Below are 15186 nucleotides of genomic sequence, written 5' to 3'. Positions count from 1 at the left end.
ATACAAGCCCAAAGTGGTGATGTGGAAGAATCTTTACATACTTGTTTTACAGGCATAGGCCAAAGCATTTCAGCACACAGGCAAGGCATTACTGGAAATACACGTGGGGACAGCATTTAGACAAACCCAATGAGGAAAGGGACTTCACCTTGCTAACTGCAGTCAGTCCAGTCAAAGAGCATGCAATCTCCTATCCCAGTCCCACAGAGATTTATACACATATTTAATCTCTTAAATATGAGATCAACAAAGTATGTGTGCTTCTCTGAAGCACAGACCAAACATCACTTGCTTTTTGCGTTTGTGATCTTCACTAAAAAGTACATCCTGTACAATAAATCAGCTTTGAGGAATGCATCCAACCCATTTCAAGCCGCCTTTTTACAGGAGGTTTGCAAGGATGGCAAGGTTGTTGTTTACAAGGGGTTAGTGATCATCTCAGACTATTTGTTCTAAGATGTTAAAGCAATAGAGCTGCATACGTGTTGCAGGGCAGGACCATTTTCCAAGCAGAGGAACAAACAAACATGAATGCGTCCATCTGGCCAAGATCCTGTTGCCTCAGCTCACATGTGAAGACAATAACTTGTCCAGTAAATAGCTTTATCCTTGATAAACAATACTGATACTGACAGCCAGAAGCAAAAGTCTACCACTAGTGATGTTGGTCCATGTTCAGCATTTGTCTTTGCTGCTTGCCATCCTAGAACTAAATTTAATAACACAAAACCAGGGAACACTTGAGGGACTGGTGTAAAATTAACAGTTTTTACACTGGAAGTTGCTTCCCATTTTTCTGTTCACTATTCTCCCACATGAGATCAAAAGAGCAGTAAAAGTTCTGGTGATGACAAGCTAAGACCTTGAGCTCAGTGCAAAGATACACTCGATGTCTGGCCTGAGAGGAACCAGGGCAGATGCCCTTCCTATGGGCTGCAGGCTTACAATCTTCTTAGCTGCTTTCCCAGCACTGCTGTCCACCTCTACACAGTGTGACCCTGTCATTGACCTCTGATTAACCCGGATGCCTTACAAAGGAAGTTGCACAAAACTAGCAGTGGTATTTTTAGCCTTTAGTCCTTCCCTGCCTTCTCACTGAATGACTCCCCGCTTTCCTAAATCACCACCAGAACAATTAAAAATAATTTAAACTAGATACCGTTTTCCCTTCTTGCAGGAAGCTCCCTCTGAAGTGATCTCCATAAATCTCTCTAAAGAGGTTGTCATGTCTTCCCATAGCACAGCCAATGGCATCTGTGCCTTGAAGTAACTTTTCCCATTTCCCCCTGCCAGCATGCTGCCGCATTAGTCTCTCCAGTGTTTAGGAGGAAACTTGCAGAAGGTCTTTTCCAGGTCAACCAAGTTTTCCTTATGCGTCTCTCTTCTTTGGAGCCATCCAGTGCATTCCTGGTCTTCTTGAGAAGTATTTTCCATTGCTGTCACAGTCAGCTTGGGGGTCTTGCTGAGGATATTTGAAACATGACTTGCCATGAGGGACTGCTCATGCCCTGGTGGCACAGGCATGACAGACAACAGAAGTACCAGGAGATTTTTTTCAGCACAATCATTGCCAAAATAGTGGCTCACATACAAGAACAACATTTGGCAGGCACACAGAGTTGACCATCCTTCCTTGCTAACTCTGCTCTTAAGAACTGAAAAGTCACAAAAACCAATTTAAAAGTGCTCCATCAGGAAAATACCGCACAAATCCCCTTCTGTTTTAGGACCTTTGGTATTTGCTTTCACAAACTTCTCCCTGGTTTAGGCAGGCCTCTGTCAAAGCAAAAATACAGAACTAGAGGACCCACATACGGTCCATCTTAGAGACTGCCATGCCCTGCAGCAAGAACTCCACCATGACCCAGCCACCACTATGCAAAGCCTCAGCATCCCCCAGAAAACACAGGAGAGTTTCACACCTTTCACGAACTGTGCTGGAAAACCTCCCCAGTTTAACACCACATGTGGGGTGTCTCATAGCTTCTATGGTCTCAAGCAGCTACTTGATGGGGATGGTGATTTCATGAGTCTCTTACAACATTTAGGAAGATCTCTGCACAGATTACAGTCAGTTCAGAGGCCTAAACCAGATTCCCTTTAGGAAGCAACTCAACTTGCATCCAGTCAAACCAAGAGAAATTAAAATCACCCCTCCTTTAATTAGTTAGAAAAAAGGGAGAATACAAGAGAGCAGAAACCGGTGAGGCAGCCCAGATGGCAGAACAGGACAGCATGCAGTGCGGACACGGACCTCTTGATGCCCACAGAGATATGTCCAATACTGCTGGAGCATATCACTGGCAAGCAGCACCATGTCATTGCTGCGTATGTCATACATTGACATGTATGTCGATGACATACAGTTCATTCCACTGACATGCATATTACATGCCACTAAATACCTTTCAACTCCCACCTACCCCACGCCTCCTCTCTGGGGGCAAATTACCTCCCCCATCCCCTTTGGATGACAAGAAGCAGAACTTGATGAGTGTCCAGCATACGTGATGTTTTATTAGACACCTGGTGTGGTGGATTGATAATGGCATAACATAATGACTTTTTTTCCCCTTGGACCCTTGTTCTTGCTGGAGACACACCCTGCTTCACATCACGCTATTTCCAGTTGTTGAGATAGACAAGCTGAGTACAGAGATCAGATGAGAAAGTGATTTCCAGGCCAATACAAGAAAGGGACAGGCAGACTGTGCACAGAAAACATGGACAAAGGACATGAAGTAGGAGCCAGCACGGGTGGGAACACTGACCATGTTAGGCTCGGATAGGCAACAGCACGAAGAGAAGAAGCCCACCCACAGCCATGATCGCAGCAACTGAAAAGCAAACAAAAAGGCCCAGGATAAGGAATAATCCCACTGCCCTGGCAAGGTGCAAATACATTTGCAACATTTTTATATGCACTTCTTCCTTCTTATTGCAACTATTATTTGGACCTTAACATCCTGGGCTGCAAGAATTTCATGGCATGTTGCTATCGTTGAGGAAAAATGCCTTGGGGAGAGTGTATAGATCCTGATCCTGTAAAGCAATTAACCATCTGCTTCCTGGACTTGAATACCACTGTCAGGATTAATGGGGCCACCCATGTGCTTAAACTTAAGCACCTGCCTTGAAGCAGGCAAAGTGACTTTTTTTACCCACAAGCTTGCATGTGGTACAATTACAATTTCCTTTGGAAAAAGAAAAGCACTAGATGAATACAAGCCCTGCCTTTGCAGACCCTTATGCACATAGTCAACTCACAGAACCCTGCATCTCCTTGTATCAGTGAAGCTTTGGACGCACATTAGGTATCTACAGAAGCAGGACACCTTGTGAGTAATTTGAGAGCATTCAGCTTAAATAAACTCAAATATGGTGAGGGGAAAGGCACTGCATGCATGCATCCACAGCTTGCCTTTGAAGGCTGCTTGGCCATCACTGTAGTCTAATCAGACTATGGGTTCACCTGGCATCAGTTCGTAACCCAAGGCTGGCTGCACCTCAGTAGTTGCCCTTCATCCTTGCCAGAAAATATGCACAGACATTTTTTTTGTTACCAAATCTATTAAGATAATTCACCTTGGAAAAGAACATAGTGCAGAAAAAACAATAGGAAGGACTTCAGTGCAAGCAGGAGCCCAATGGTGCAGACATATTCCAGTTAAAATCAGCTGAAGATCTCAATCATAATTTCTTTTTCAATCATCGTAACATGTCGTTCTTGGACAAAATTCTGTGCACATTATAATTTTATACAGTATAACTTACAATGCCTAAATACATTAAAATAGCTTCTTTAGACAGAATTAACATTCAGCAACTGCAGTGCCTTAAAGCATGATGCAAAATAACTTCAGACATGCAATGATTTACAGAATTATATACTGGATTATGTGCTTACTTAAATTAGAACTGGTGAAGAATGGCTTCTAAGCTCCTTTTGCATCAGCAAAACAACTTGCTAACATTTTCTAAACAGCAATGCCAATATTTCTTACTATAATTGACAGTACTTTCTATTTTCATAATGCCCCAGCTTTTGCAGTTATACTAATATAGAAGCAGGTCAGCCTTCTCTAAACCATTGATTGATCCAAGTTAACATGAGGTTAACACCAGAGGCCCAAAACCAAAGACACACAAAGAGAACCCAAGCACTATGTATTTTGAGTCAATTTTGTAATTTTCTTCTTCTAACCTTGCAGGATTTGAGTGCAGGGAACTGGTGCATCTCCATAAGATCACTTTGGCTGTGATACTTTAGCTTATGTTTTAGATAGGAGGCTGTTTTCCCCCAGGCATTTTCTCATGGTTGCTGCCACCAGACCTTCTCATACTCCCACACCATTCAGCACTCAAAGTAAAAGTTTTTAAAACAACAGTTAAATTAACCTGAAAACTGACAAATTCCTTGAAATGAAAAGATCTTGCTATTTTCTTAAACAAAGAAAACTCTTTGAGCACCTCATCAGTAACTGGGCTGCTCTGAGACAAAATCAGTTCCCTGCACTGAATGCAGAATGCTTCAGATCTCACTCTTTATGAGGAGGAAGAAACACTCAAGTGCAAGGGAAATGTGCCTCAATACAGCCTTGCTCCTGCATACCCATCAGCTATGCTCTTGTGATCAAGATACTCTGATTTTCAACATTAGGGGAAATCTAAAGCACTTAGAAACAAACTAAACTGTATCAGCAGACAACAAAATTCACTTTCCAGTCCACGGAGTGCTAGGAAAGGTAAGTGAACCTATGAATTGGCCTCAACAGTTAGGACAAAGGAAGATTTTTTACTGCTCATGTTAAAAGAATGGCTTGACTTGGTAGATAAACTCAGCATATAAAAAACCTGAGGCAAATAAAACTGATGTTAAACTCCAGCAAACCCATCATACATCTTGTGGGCATCGCATTGAGGAGGGGCCAAGTTCCCCATCACCCCACTTCATGCAGGGCTTTCTTAGTCTAGAGACTGAGGAGATAAAAGCAAAACCTTTCCAGACAAGATCAAATGCTGTGGATAACAGACTGCTGTCTACTGAAATACATTTGGACCTCTCCAGAGTTTTAAGATCTTTAGCCAGCAAGCTGACCTGCATCAGGGAGCAGTCAAAATGGAACCAAGCACTGTATACATCACATTTATCTGCAAGGTCCCCTCTAAGCTCACTGAATCAACCAGCAGACTATGAGGAGAGCTTCTGAGGGATGCTCCTGGCCAGGAGCCCCTGTGCTCTGCTGCAGGGTAACAGATGACATACCTGTTGAAGAGTAAAAGTTATCGAGAAAACGCAGTGTTAAATCCCCTTTGCTGGGAAAGATCAAGGTGCTGAGGTGTATATGTGTGTATGTATATGTATGGCCAGGCTTCATGAACGAAGATTTGGGCAGGCCTCTCCCCACGTGCGTGTGCCCTTCCAGCCTGCGCAGTGGATGTTTTAGGTGGCACAGCGTGCGCAGAACTGGCCCCACCCTTTAACTCCTGAGGTTCAACTGCCACGGCCGAGCGAGCTTGGATGGTGACAGTGAAGTCCTCAGCACTAGAACCTACAGCCCCCAGTATTCCCAGGAGGTCTCCCATCCAAGTACTAACTGGGGCTGACCCTGCTTTGCTCCCGAGATCTGATGAGATCGGATGTCAGGGAGGCATTTAACTGCCTTAGTGCTGAGGTGACACCACCTCCAAATGCCAAGCATGCTTGGAAGAAGGTGTGACACCTGTTTTGAGCCCTGGCTTCAAGAAAAGGGCTGCAGATGAGCAGAGAAAATGTAGAGGAGCCTGGAGCTATAGTGACACCTCCAGGACCTCCGTGAGCTGCTGGCACTGCCCTGCTTCTTGTCTAGCCCAACTCTACTGCTTTCAGTTATCTCACGCACATGAAGACAACACTCCTACAGCTCTAGCTAAGGTGACCCCTGCAATGTCTATGTGATTTGCAAACCCAACTGTCCAGGGAGCAAACTTTAACAAACCTGTGCTAGGAGGATTTATCAACAAACTCGGCATTGTTTCAAACCCTGGGCTACATTCTTTATTAATGAAATGTGTATATATTATGGGCCCAAACAACTGTGCTTGCAATTAATGTAATTAATTTACCACAGGTCTGCAGATGACTCAGAGAGTATTCGGAATTAAACTACATTTTCAGTTGATAGATAGAATTCAGAGAAGCTCTACCATATATAGCTGTGGCTTTTAAGAGTTATAAGTTGAAGTCTTAGAATCATGATAAATGAGAGTCTTGTTTATTGCTTTTAACAAGCTGTTCTAATAGGATGTTCTTCAGAGGTTTGCAATTAGAGACTGAAATACTTGAGGGTGCCTGGGATGATTTTTCTAATCCTACAAACAGCCTTGAATGAGGGCAACGATTGCTTCCAGCATCTCTAGGTCAGAAGGCCAGTACTACACCTAGCACTTTATGAGTCAACAGGCTCGCTCTAAACATCAGAGAAGCAGCATTACACACTATGACCTGCTAGGAATATATTTCCATTTTGTCCAGAATTATACGAATGTTTAAGGAGTCATCTGGTCTTCCCTTTTGAGCTGTCCTACTTCACACATTAGAGCATGTCTCTGCATGTTCTCAAGAATGCAGAAGTCGAAGCAGATATCGATGCAATCACTATGGGGAAAGAAAGCAATGTCTTCAGGGAAAGGAAATGCATTTGGAAAGACCTCTGACATTTTATGTTTCTGTGTCTAAGACATAAACAAGTACAGATAACCTTTTTTCTAGGTAAGGGGCCAAGTGCCGTAACATGGTGAACCCCCAGGACAGGTCATGCTTCATATTTCTAGCATTCAAAGCAAAGTGAAACATCCACATATTCAGAAGTGCAGAAGAACAAGAGTGTGACTTTCTTCTTCATTCTCTACTCACTCCACAGCTAAGAGAAGACACTGTAAACTCCATCTTTAAACACCACATACTCATAGGAGCCTCAAACAGCTATCACTTTCAGCTTGAAGGGCAGCCCAGTTCCCTTCTCCAAGTGGAAACAGGACTTGCACAATGCCATCAAATACATCACCTGTGTGAAGGTGAGGATATTTTTGTCACTTACTGCTGTGCTATCCCATGTTTTCCCGGCTCAGACAAAGCTTATGCCAGCCACTTATCTGTTTGTGACAGTCCTCCTACCCCATTCCCCTGGCTGCTGCCAGACCAACTCAGGAATAATGCTTTCAAGTGCAATGCCTCATGGGCTTGGAGCTTAATTACAGATTTGCTCAACTCTCACCTCCTGTCCAGACTGAAGTCATCTGAAGGCAGATTAGCCTGGGTCCGTAACTGCCTCGAAACTGCAGAGCATAGACCAGCTTGCAGAGCCTGGCGAATTTGTACTAGGCCAGAAGGTGTTTAGAATTAAAGAGGAATAACGTGTTGAAGTAGCCAAATTTGGCAAGCTGATCTTGGCAGGATGTTAGAGATGGGTATTATGGGCAGCAGATTTCCACACTGGCCCTAGGAAGGCATCATGCTGTGCAGAAGGGTGCACTGGAGCACTCTGCTTTCAGACAGCGGCACTGGATACCAATGCTGTGAACACTCCTGGTTGGGAAAATGTACCAGCAAAGAGACCATTAACATGACAGAGCTAGTAAAAAGCCTGACCCGAACAGAAGCAGGACTAGACCCTGCCTGCTCTCGGTGGATGGGAATTTTGACTTGGCAGAGGCACAGCTTCCTCAACAAAATCCTTCCTCTTGTCAGGTGAATCGTGGGGAATATTTGGCAGCAGGCAGCACCATAAAGTGACTATAAATCACAGGAGACAATGTCCTGCAGGAAGAAGGAAGAGCAGGAAAGAACACAGAGATAAAAATCCTTTTAAAAGTCCCAACTAACAAAAATTGTGACTCATGCTGGAAAAATTCTCTATGAAAACCATTATCAATAGACTGTTGCCTGTTTCCTACGGAAATATTGAAAAAGCAAACTATTTTAAGTCCTGACACAGCTTGGAAAATAGAGGGGGGAGGTTGTGGCAAAATTCATCCATCTTGACCTTCCACATCACAGAAAACATTGTCTCAGGACCTACAATACACATCACAATCTTTCTCCCTCTCTATTCCCTGAAAATCACTTTTTAACAAGATGCACGTATTTGTGTCCTGAAAGTAGCCCTCTGCCACCACAGGCGCTGCTATTTAAAAGTCTAAATCAGCTAAGGTCAAGGATGGATACTCTGGTGCAGAAGCCTCTAATTGCCAATACCCAGGTGGCAAGATTTGTCTTTGCTTTGTCTTTCAAATGCTAGTTCCTTGCCAGAAAGACTTTTCTATATATACATGACACAGGGAGAGGGGCAGTTTTTGTTCCTTCAACTTTTTTTTTTCTTAAGTTCTATGAAAAGCTCTTCCATGATGGGTTGCTGACTATAAATGCAAATTCACAGTACACTTCTTAGCTATTTTGAGCAGCTTTTGCAAACTTGCACAGCATTGACCTAATACCACCCCCCACTTTAATCTGTAAAAGCCCATGCTTTTGTTTAGTGATACGAAGTTCAAAAGCTTGGGGAACTGGAGGGACCAGAAGTCTCTTGACAGTCACCCTAAGACCCTGTCAGTTTTGCAAACAGAGCTTGGTTTGAAGGACAAAAGAGGAGAAACTGCTCTGGAGCTGTCGGTCTCCTTCCTACAGTGCTGAAAACCTGGCTGCCCAACTCAGTTTGCAGGGAGCAAGAGACTGATGCTACACAACAACAATTGAGGCACCTTAGTGCTCCTGTGAGATGGAGCAGAAAGATCTTTGTGACTGGATTGTCTGATACAGACCGTAAAATACAAGTCAGTAAGAACTTTAGTTTAATATATACTTCAATCAGGAACAATAATGGCAACCAACATCTAATTCAAGCAAAATTTATAGCTTTGCTCTATCTGTAAAATGCACTGCACTTTTGAGAACACATAATCCTAACAAAACAAAGATAGTAACAACTCCATGTTCTTGAATTCAATACTTGTAGCAGTTTAATAATAGATTTTCAATCCACTTCTTTTTTTTTTGCTGAGCCAACTATAGTCTGATTTAGTGAATCTCTTTGATTTGTAATCCCAATTGTTATATTATTAATATGCCCTTGATGCAAGGAGCAGGATAACTTAAAAAAGTGATCAGCTATTTTGCTTGGCATTTATGACCTTGGTCAGAGGACATGTTATTTACAGGAAGAGTTTTCTGGAGCATCTGCAAGTAAATCACCTCTGAAATGCAGCTTAATTGTTTAGGGCAAAGCACATTTAGTTTCAAATTCCCAGGAACCTGCAGCTTCAGACCACAAAGTGCATTTCCACAGATGGACGCTGGCATGTGGAAATGCCACCATGACTACTGTTCAACTGACCTTTGGTTTAGGGCCCGCTGCCAATGGAAAATGCCAAGCTGTTACTTATATTCATTCACAAGTGAGAAAACTGCAGATACTTGAAAGCAACAAAAAGGAGAAGAGGTGTCCTTCTGCCTTTGGGAGCCTAGCAGAAAATAACAAGCCTGCAGACCCCAAAAAACTCCTGAGCCCTATGACTAGAAACTACTTTCAGAGCTGCCAAGAGCAGGATGACATCCACTTTGCACTGCAGAACTGCTCTCGAGCCTCTCAAGCCTCTGCTTGCTGCAGCGCAGGACTTGGGAGAATAGGTGCAAAGAGATGCCATACAGCATCCTAGGGAGGAATATCCTAATTCTAAGGTGTCCAGGGCCTCCCAGGGAGCCTGAGAGCAGCATGAAACCAGTGAAGAGTAGACTATTTGCAGGAGCTGGCCAAGTTACATCCTCAGTGCTGCAGGGCAAGAGGGTTTTTCTCCTTAGCTCTGCTGCTGAGCAGTAGCTGCTCTCTTACACTGGAAGACAAGACAGCCTGGGCTTTGCTTTGTGCGGCAAGCAGTGATGATTCCACCTGGTGTTTAAAATAGTTGTTTTTCAAAAAGTAACTACAGGAAAGAATTAGGAAAGAAAATTTACCCCCTTGGAAGCAGGCACTGGAACAACATAACCACTTCAGAGATACAGGAAGTATCTTTGAGAAACAGGTTAACAGATTCAGAAAGGGATTATCCCATGACTTGGAATGTGTTTCTTGTCCCTGCTGTGTCACAGCGGGAGTGTCACTCCACAAATTGTCTTGAATCCATATCCAAGGCAAAGCAGCATGAGTGGCACATCTCAGTGGCATCTCTGCTTCTTCCAAACCAGAGCAATTTCTTTGTTTTGCTTTGTTTAATTTCAAATTGTATGTCATCTTTCTGGGTTTCTGGGGTTTATTTTGCTGTTCTCCCAAGTCACTCAACATACTAGATGGGCTTTGAAAGTCACAGAAACTCAAACTGGCTGAGAAGCTCTGTGGTTTTGAAGTCAGTTTTCTAATGGACCAAACCTTTGTGCTGGAGGTTTCTCTACCACCTCCAGCTAAGGGACTGTGCTCTTCTCAGTTTAGGGTAAAGGTTCAAAAGATAAAAATGGACGAAGAGCTCAGCTCCCTGTGCCTGCCCTTTCCCACACATCCAGTGTGGCACCATGAAGAAGCTCCTGGGAACCTGCAGCTGCCCTGGGGCCCACAGAGGAAGATGTGAGTACAAGGTAGGAGGATTAAGGCAGCAGAAGAGGTGGTGATAAACTCTGGCCAAAGGAGACAACGCTTTTATAAGCATGCCCAAGAGATAAAGTGCTAAGAGGAAGAACATCCTGGAAAGCCCATTAGGCAAAAGGACAGAAACACGTAACTAACAAGGACTGCTGACAAATGGCTCAGGATTTGCAACTGCTTGCTTGCATCAGAGAGGTTAGCAGTAAATAGGAGACCTACAAGGGTCCATTCTCCCTGGAAGGGTCCTGAGCACTTGCCAGTGACTGTGGGAAGAGCAAGAGCTACTGGTAGCTACACAGTAGTAATACTCTGGCCACAGAGGGATATACATTCCTTCACCTGTGATTCACTCCCCAGACTCCTCCCTGCACAGGTGTCAGGTTACATTCATAGCTTCCCTAGGGTCATGCATGCATTAATCCTGTTTGCACTGATACAAGCACACAGAGGAAGCCAAAGTTCACATCCACTTGCTCTGTTTGAGGAGGAATTTGAATCAAAACTCCTAGCCTTTAATGACAGACTTGAACTCCTGCTTACTGTGTTCAGAGTCAAGTCTTTTGACTACAGCTTTCTTGTAGGCTCTGGTGTGAATTGCCTTCAGCCATGCACCCTCCCCCAACACCTCTGCTTCTCAAGCAGACAGGATCATTTACTTTTCCATTTTTAAGTCCAACAAGTCACTCAAAGCAGACGACAGGAGCCCTAATGGCTGAGCTGGAAAAGACTGTCAGTCTCCGACCTTGAGTGGAGATGAGTCTGGCAGCACACTTACCTTTCAAGACAGGAAGTAACTGTGTCCATGTCCTTCCACAGATGCCTTATGCCTGGGAACCCAGTTGCTCAACCTGGCTGGATTTCACTGCTCTGCATTTGCAGACTGATACCCTACCTCCTCTGGTAAATAAGACCCTCAACCAACATATTCAGTGCAGTTCCTCTGGATCTGTAACATCTCCTAACACTTACAATATCCTATAATCTACAGCCTTCTTGCTAGACCTGAGCTTAAGAGAGACTTGTATCTTGAAAACAACTGTGGGCTGATTGGTACCTTAGAAGCATAAATGTTTACTTTGCACTTCACATTGCTTTGCATGAAGGATGATGCATTGTTTGACTATTGCCACTAAAAAAATGTACTAATAAACATTTAGAATAAGAAAAAAGTGCCTTGTATGCTGGCTGCCACACAAATTGAGTGTTGCAGTACAAACTGATTCTGATACAAGCCAGATTTTGCCCCAGTACCACAATCTCTTGCTCATCAACACATTCCATCAGCTTCCATTAGAGTTGTCAAAGATAGTATAGCCCAGGCTTTTATCACTTGCCTATGTTTAAGCACATGAGAAGTCAGTGGGATCATCTGATGGTTTGAAGCTGAGTGTCTCCCTCCATGGGGGGAGTTCTCTGTATAATTTACTAACACTTGGGGAACCCATTAGTATCCTACATATGAAAAATGAAATCCAGATCTGCCCAACATATGAGGCATTTGGCCATTCTGGTGGATTTCTTCCCATTTTCATTACAAGTGTTTTCCTGAAGTCAAGTTTTCTCTGTGAGCAAAGTCCATTACAAACTCTGAGTGTAAACATACGGGCTTGAGGATATTTAACCCACAATATATTCTGATTATTTTTAAAGGAATGTGAAAACACTCCTGCAGTAATCAAGTCAAATAATCAGGGCCAGTCTATATACAGATGAAAATCACTGAGAAGTGAACTACATCTGTGAGTGAGCCTTTGTCATTTCTGCTTGTCCAAACAGATTAATCAGCCCACTCCCGTGCTGTTTTGCAGTGCTACTGCTTGACAGTTTCGTTCACAAGCTGCTTTTTGCCTAAATGGCTCTAATCAGCTGGACAGATAAAAGTTATTACAGAAGTTGGGGAAGTATAAATACACAGCTTCTTCTCTTACCTTCCGCTGAGAAGGAAACCGATAACAACAGCCAGCAGAATGACTCCCACTGTTACAGACACAACAATTATAGGAATCTGGCTCTGGTCACTGGATGCAGCTACTGCTGAGATGAGAAACAGAAAATGGAGATTAAGGTTAAAACGACAGTCGCCACTCATATGAGTCTTTCTAGTGAGGCTGCCAGCGAGGTTTCAAATCTTACCAGTTCATTTCTTCTTTTATGGTTTGTGTTTTTCCCTTTTGCTCGCTGTTTCTAGTTTGGCAAGGATATGAGTGGAAAAAAAACAAAACCACATACAACACTAAGCCAAAACCCCAGCAGATCGCATCTCATTGCTGAATTCAGAAACCAAAGTGCTGCAGAATGCAGCCTTTGAGTTTGGGAACTCAAGTTTTTCTCTCGAGTTAGCTGCATTAGAAATCATAGAGACAAAAGATGAAAACCCAACAGGCTCCCATTTTCAGGGAGAACATTCATTGTTATTATTTCAGGGAGAATGTTATTGTTAAGCGACATAAGCAAGATCTCCAAGATAAAAAGAATTACCTGCACTTCAAGAATCTATAAGCAATGATAAACTAACTCCTTGTGGCATCTGTATCATGTGATCAGAAGGTGCCCTCTGTGAAACAGGTAAGAGACATACACTGGTTGGTCTTTTTATAAGCCAAGGGAAGCAAAACTCTTCCAGTCCATGCCTTCTAAAGAGCCCTTCTGCCAAAGGCAGGAGACAAATCCTTCCAGCAGAATAAAGATGCCAGCAGAAAGGTCAAGAAAGCTGTTCAGGAACTGAATTTTGACATAGGTTAAGTAAGAGCAGGGCAGCAAGCTTCTGGAGCCTGTAAAATGTAAATGCTAATACCACTTGTATCTTGTTTATCTGCCCTACGCTGCAGGGGAAGGAGCTCATCTCTCCCTAGGGATTTGTATGTGGGGTTCTCCAAGTAGAAACCAGAGCCTCCTCACCTTGCCCTCTTCACTGACAGCTTATTTTGTGGCATATATTTAACTATCCCAGGGCATAAATTTCACATCCTTCCCACAAAACCAGGGCCCTGGCACAGGCACTGCTGCTGTGCAGGGAAAAACCTCATTATAGTTCCTACCCTTATGCCAGCTGGGATGAAACCTTCAGCCACCTGGAGAACCAGCAGGAATTGACAGCATACTGAAGAAGCCTTTAACTAAAGTGATTGAACTAGAAAAGGGTCCCTAGCACAGGATTAATGTTATGAAGGCTATAAAATAACTGAATATAGCCCCCTATTAATTGTTAGAAGACAAGAAAGACAAAAAGGTATGGCAATAAACATTGATCTGCAATGGACTTCAAGTAGTTCTTCATATGGGAGCTCTTTGGCACTTAAATGTGAGTGGGGTGGACCTGCTACAGCAGTGTAAATGATTTCAGAAGGATGGGTTCTAATAAGTTATATATTTCATGTTGACTGCCCCAAAGCCCTGCCATCATCTGGAGATTTTATTAGCTTCACAAACTTATGGGGGTTCATTAAGATGATGTTTTATTGCTTTCTTGACAAAATAATCAAAAAGAAAAACATTTAAAGGAGAACATTAAGCAATGACTGGTGGTATTTTTGCACAGCTCAAGGGATGGGGAAATAAAATAAATCCTGCTGTAATCTATTACAGCTAAAAAGCCTGAATTCGTAAGATGAGCTGGGACCTTGCTGCCCTTCAAAGCTGGACACACACAAACACCTGCATTACCCCTTCTCAACTTGGTGACATGTTCCTACTCCTGCCCAGCAGATCAGCTGGATGAGCTCACCAACCAAGCCAAACCCTAGCTTTTGGCAAGGTTAGTTTTATCAGGGCTAAACAATCTCGGACACATTTGGCAAGGAGGACAACAACAAGTGGATACATCCAGGAACAGCTTCCACACAAATAAAAAATATCTCACTGAAAAATAAAGCCCCGGCTGCCTCATGGTACTTTGCAGAATTGTACATGGAGGCAGCAGTAAGTAAAAATTCCCAGAATTTGGAAGAGGAGAAAAGTCCAAAACAGGTTAAAGCTTCGCCTGCATTGCGTTTCTCAGGCTGTTGTTGTACACTTCCTCCAAGTGTATTAAAGGTAACTATAGAAATTTTGTGAACTGGAAACAAAACCTGTTGTTCAGTCTAAATGATTTGGAGACTGATTTTGATTCTCATAACAGTCACTGAAAGGTTTTCATTTGTGCTTGAATCAAAATAATTTTTTTTTGGCTCTAACAGGAAGTTCAGATCTGAACTCTGATATAGCAGTGAGACTTGGATCTGTGCTTGCTATTAGATTCTCCAAGACATGCAGGAAAGCAGTGTTACTCCTGACACTAATACTGACTTTATACAGGGCCTTGGGAAAGAAAAAGGCTTTTTATAAGGTTTTAAATGTAAAACAGAGCTGCATTTTTTTTTTGCAAGATACTGAGGCTTACATTGTATTTCAATTCTATCAAGAGTTTAATCATCTTGTAAAGTCTGGTCTCAGTCAGAGCTTGAGTCCAAGAGAGGAACAGTTCCCAGCTCCCGAACTGGTGACCATGCAGTAGGTATTCCTCTGACTTTACCAGCAGCTCCTTAGTATCAGAGAAGTACCTACTTCTCTGCCTTTAAAATGCTAAAAAGACTAGGAT

General features: G+C 43.0%; 1 protein-coding gene across 12 annotated transcripts in view; it reads right to left on the bottom strand.

The window, feature by feature from the left end:
* Positions 1-15186, bottom strand: part of EPHA5 (EPH receptor A5) — a 206152-nt gene that overhangs the window by 32495 nt on the left and 158471 nt on the right. For 6 of the 12 annotated variants that reach the window (XM_071556045.1, XM_071556052.1, XM_071556054.1 and 3 more), the window contains 2 exons: positions 12539-12644; positions 2772-2837 (listed from right to left, as the gene is read on the bottom strand). In XM_071556045.1, the coding sequence (XP_071412146.1) occupies positions 2772-2837; positions 12539-12644 (172 nt within the window). The remainder of the gene's footprint in view (positions 1-2771; positions 2838-12538; positions 12645-15186) is intronic. The other 6 variants (XM_071556046.1, XM_071556057.1, XM_071556048.1 and 3 more) reach the window with 3 other exon arrangements.

This window comes from Pithys albifrons, chromosome 5 (assembly GCF_047495875.1).
Source record: "Pithys albifrons albifrons isolate INPA30051 chromosome 5, PitAlb_v1, whole genome shotgun sequence".
NCBI classification, from domain to species: domain Eukaryota; kingdom Metazoa; phylum Chordata; class Aves; order Passeriformes; family Thamnophilidae; genus Pithys; species Pithys albifrons.
Note: the sequence above shows the minus strand (reverse complement) of the source record. Positions and strands in the feature narration are given on the sequence as shown.